The 2,118-nt window shown below is 38.6% G+C and overlaps 1 protein-coding gene across 1 annotated transcript in view; it reads right to left on the reverse strand.

Moving 5' to 3' along the window:
* SARC_00379 (hypothetical protein) overlaps positions 1-1,249 on the reverse strand; it is a 4,041-nt gene extending 2,792 nt beyond the window's left edge. Inside the window, exon 1 of the mRNA XM_014305920.1 lies at positions 82-1,249. Coding sequence (XP_014161395.1) covers positions 147-1,034 — 888 coding nt within the window. The 5' untranslated portion in view covers positions 1,035-1,249 and the 3' untranslated portion in view covers positions 82-146. The remainder of the gene's footprint in view (positions 1-81) is intronic.
* Between the last annotated feature and the right edge of the window lie 869 nt (positions 1,250-2,118).

Below are 2,118 nucleotides of genomic sequence, written 5' to 3' on the forward strand. Positions count from 1 at the left end.
TGTGTGTGTGTGTGTGTGTNTACTATATATATATATATATATATATATATATGAAGTCAACTAAAAGTTGCTTATACTTACCTGTAGCGAACTGTTTTTTCATGTTGTCTAAAGCCGCCTGTAAAACCTGAACTTGCGCTGTTAGCCTACTCTGGACATCTTTTTTTTTCTGTCTTCAGTTGTTGTATTTCGGTCCCACTCCTCTCCTGCGCCTCCACCAACCCTTTTACCATCATATCTCTATCGTTGGTAGCTTTGTTAAAATTTGCCTCAAGCTTCCGCACCTTCGTTTCATATGCCTTCATTGATTGTCTGGCATCTTCTAATTGTAATCTGAACTTTGAGGCCGCTCCATCGCTGAAGTTCTTTTGGTTCATTAGCTCCACAAACCTGTCTTGCTTTGTGGATCCTTCTTCTGATGCTGTATTCCCAGTCTTACTATCGTTACCCATATACATATTCCCATCAGTCATATACAAACTGAAGTCTATTAAACCAACACCCTCCATGTCCCCATCTTTCAGGTCCAAGTTAGCATCTATTGCTGTAACGCCTATCAAAAGCCCAGCAACCAGCTGTCCGTCTTCGTTACACATCACCGCCAAAGGCTCGTAGTAGTATTGCCGTACAAGTATATTCTTTGGATCGAGCATGATGTCGAACCTTTCTGACAATCTTTTCTCCATTAGGGACAGACGAATCCAGGCCCTACACCTGGCTATATCTGTTTTTAACTGTGGTAAGCATTTCAGGGTTTCTATCGACTGCATCGCATCGTCGCTCTGCGCCATTATTTCGCACAGGAAGGGCCAAAAGGAACCTGTTTTAGGACCAAAGAACCCTCTACGAGCTTTTAAGCCATGTCTCAGGATGTGCTCTATGATTATACAAAATTGCTGCACCGGGACATCTACCTCTGTGAGTTGGTGGCGTGAGCTTATACCGCTTTCTATCAAACGCTTGCTCGCTAGCCTCACCATCTGCACGAGATTCCGCCGTTGGAGGCGTACGTCACTACCATCGCTGTTCATCATCACGCTATCACGGAACCTTTTGTCCGCAATGGCATAAACCTATTTATCCGCGACAATGGCAGCGTGTGCACTGGACTCGACACCTTATATTACCCGTTCAAGAGAGGTTGTCTGTCTGTTCATGAATGCAATTCTACTAGAGGGCCGGCGCATTCGCCATTCATGCACTTCATCCACCTTGACTTTAACTTGTTTATTTATTTATTTATTTTACCATCTGTGGACTGTGATCAACTCGTGATGCTATTTATATAAATATGTGTAAACGCAGAAACTTTATATTTACTTTGTACTGAGAATCTGATATATATAAATGCAAAAACATGACGGTGAGATATGTCATCAGGTTTGGCCATAGCCTTCTGAATCATACAAAGGCTATGGTTTAGCTCCTTTTTCAAACAGGCTATGTATGTTTTGTGTAAATACACCTATTGTGTATGTGTTGTATTTGTTTTTTTATAGCCATGTACTGTCAAACAAAAAACAAACAAACAAAATTCTTTACAAGTTACACCTCGGGCGTCTAAAACTCTTATATGTTACATATCGAGTGTCAGTAACAAGAGAATGGCTGTTGGAGGACTTCTCTGCATAATTGAAACCCCAATATATTTGACTCCCAGTGTAATCTGTTAGTATTTCGCTACAACGATATTAGATCCAGTATGTGAACTAGCGATTCTATAGTCACACAAAGGCGTCTAATGTTTCTATGGCGCATACAACAAATTTCGTTTCACAAACGACAACAAGAGCTAATTTTGTACTTATAATATACTTATGTATATACATACAATCATACATGCATGCACACATACATCCATACATACATACATACACACAACATCCATACATACATACATACATCCATCCATACATACATACATCTATACATACGTACAAAAATATATCCATACATACATACTTATATACATTCATGCATACATACAGACATGCAGGCATAAATAAATACATACATATATACATACATACATACATACAGATATATATATTTCTATATATATATATATATATATATGTATATATATATATATGTGTGTGTGTGTGTGTGTATGTATGT

This window comes from Sphaeroforma arctica (genome assembly GCF_001186125.1).
Source record: "Sphaeroforma arctica JP610 unplaced genomic scaffold supercont1.11, whole genome shotgun sequence".
NCBI lineage: Eukaryota > Ichthyosporea > Ichthyophonida > Sphaeroforma > Sphaeroforma arctica.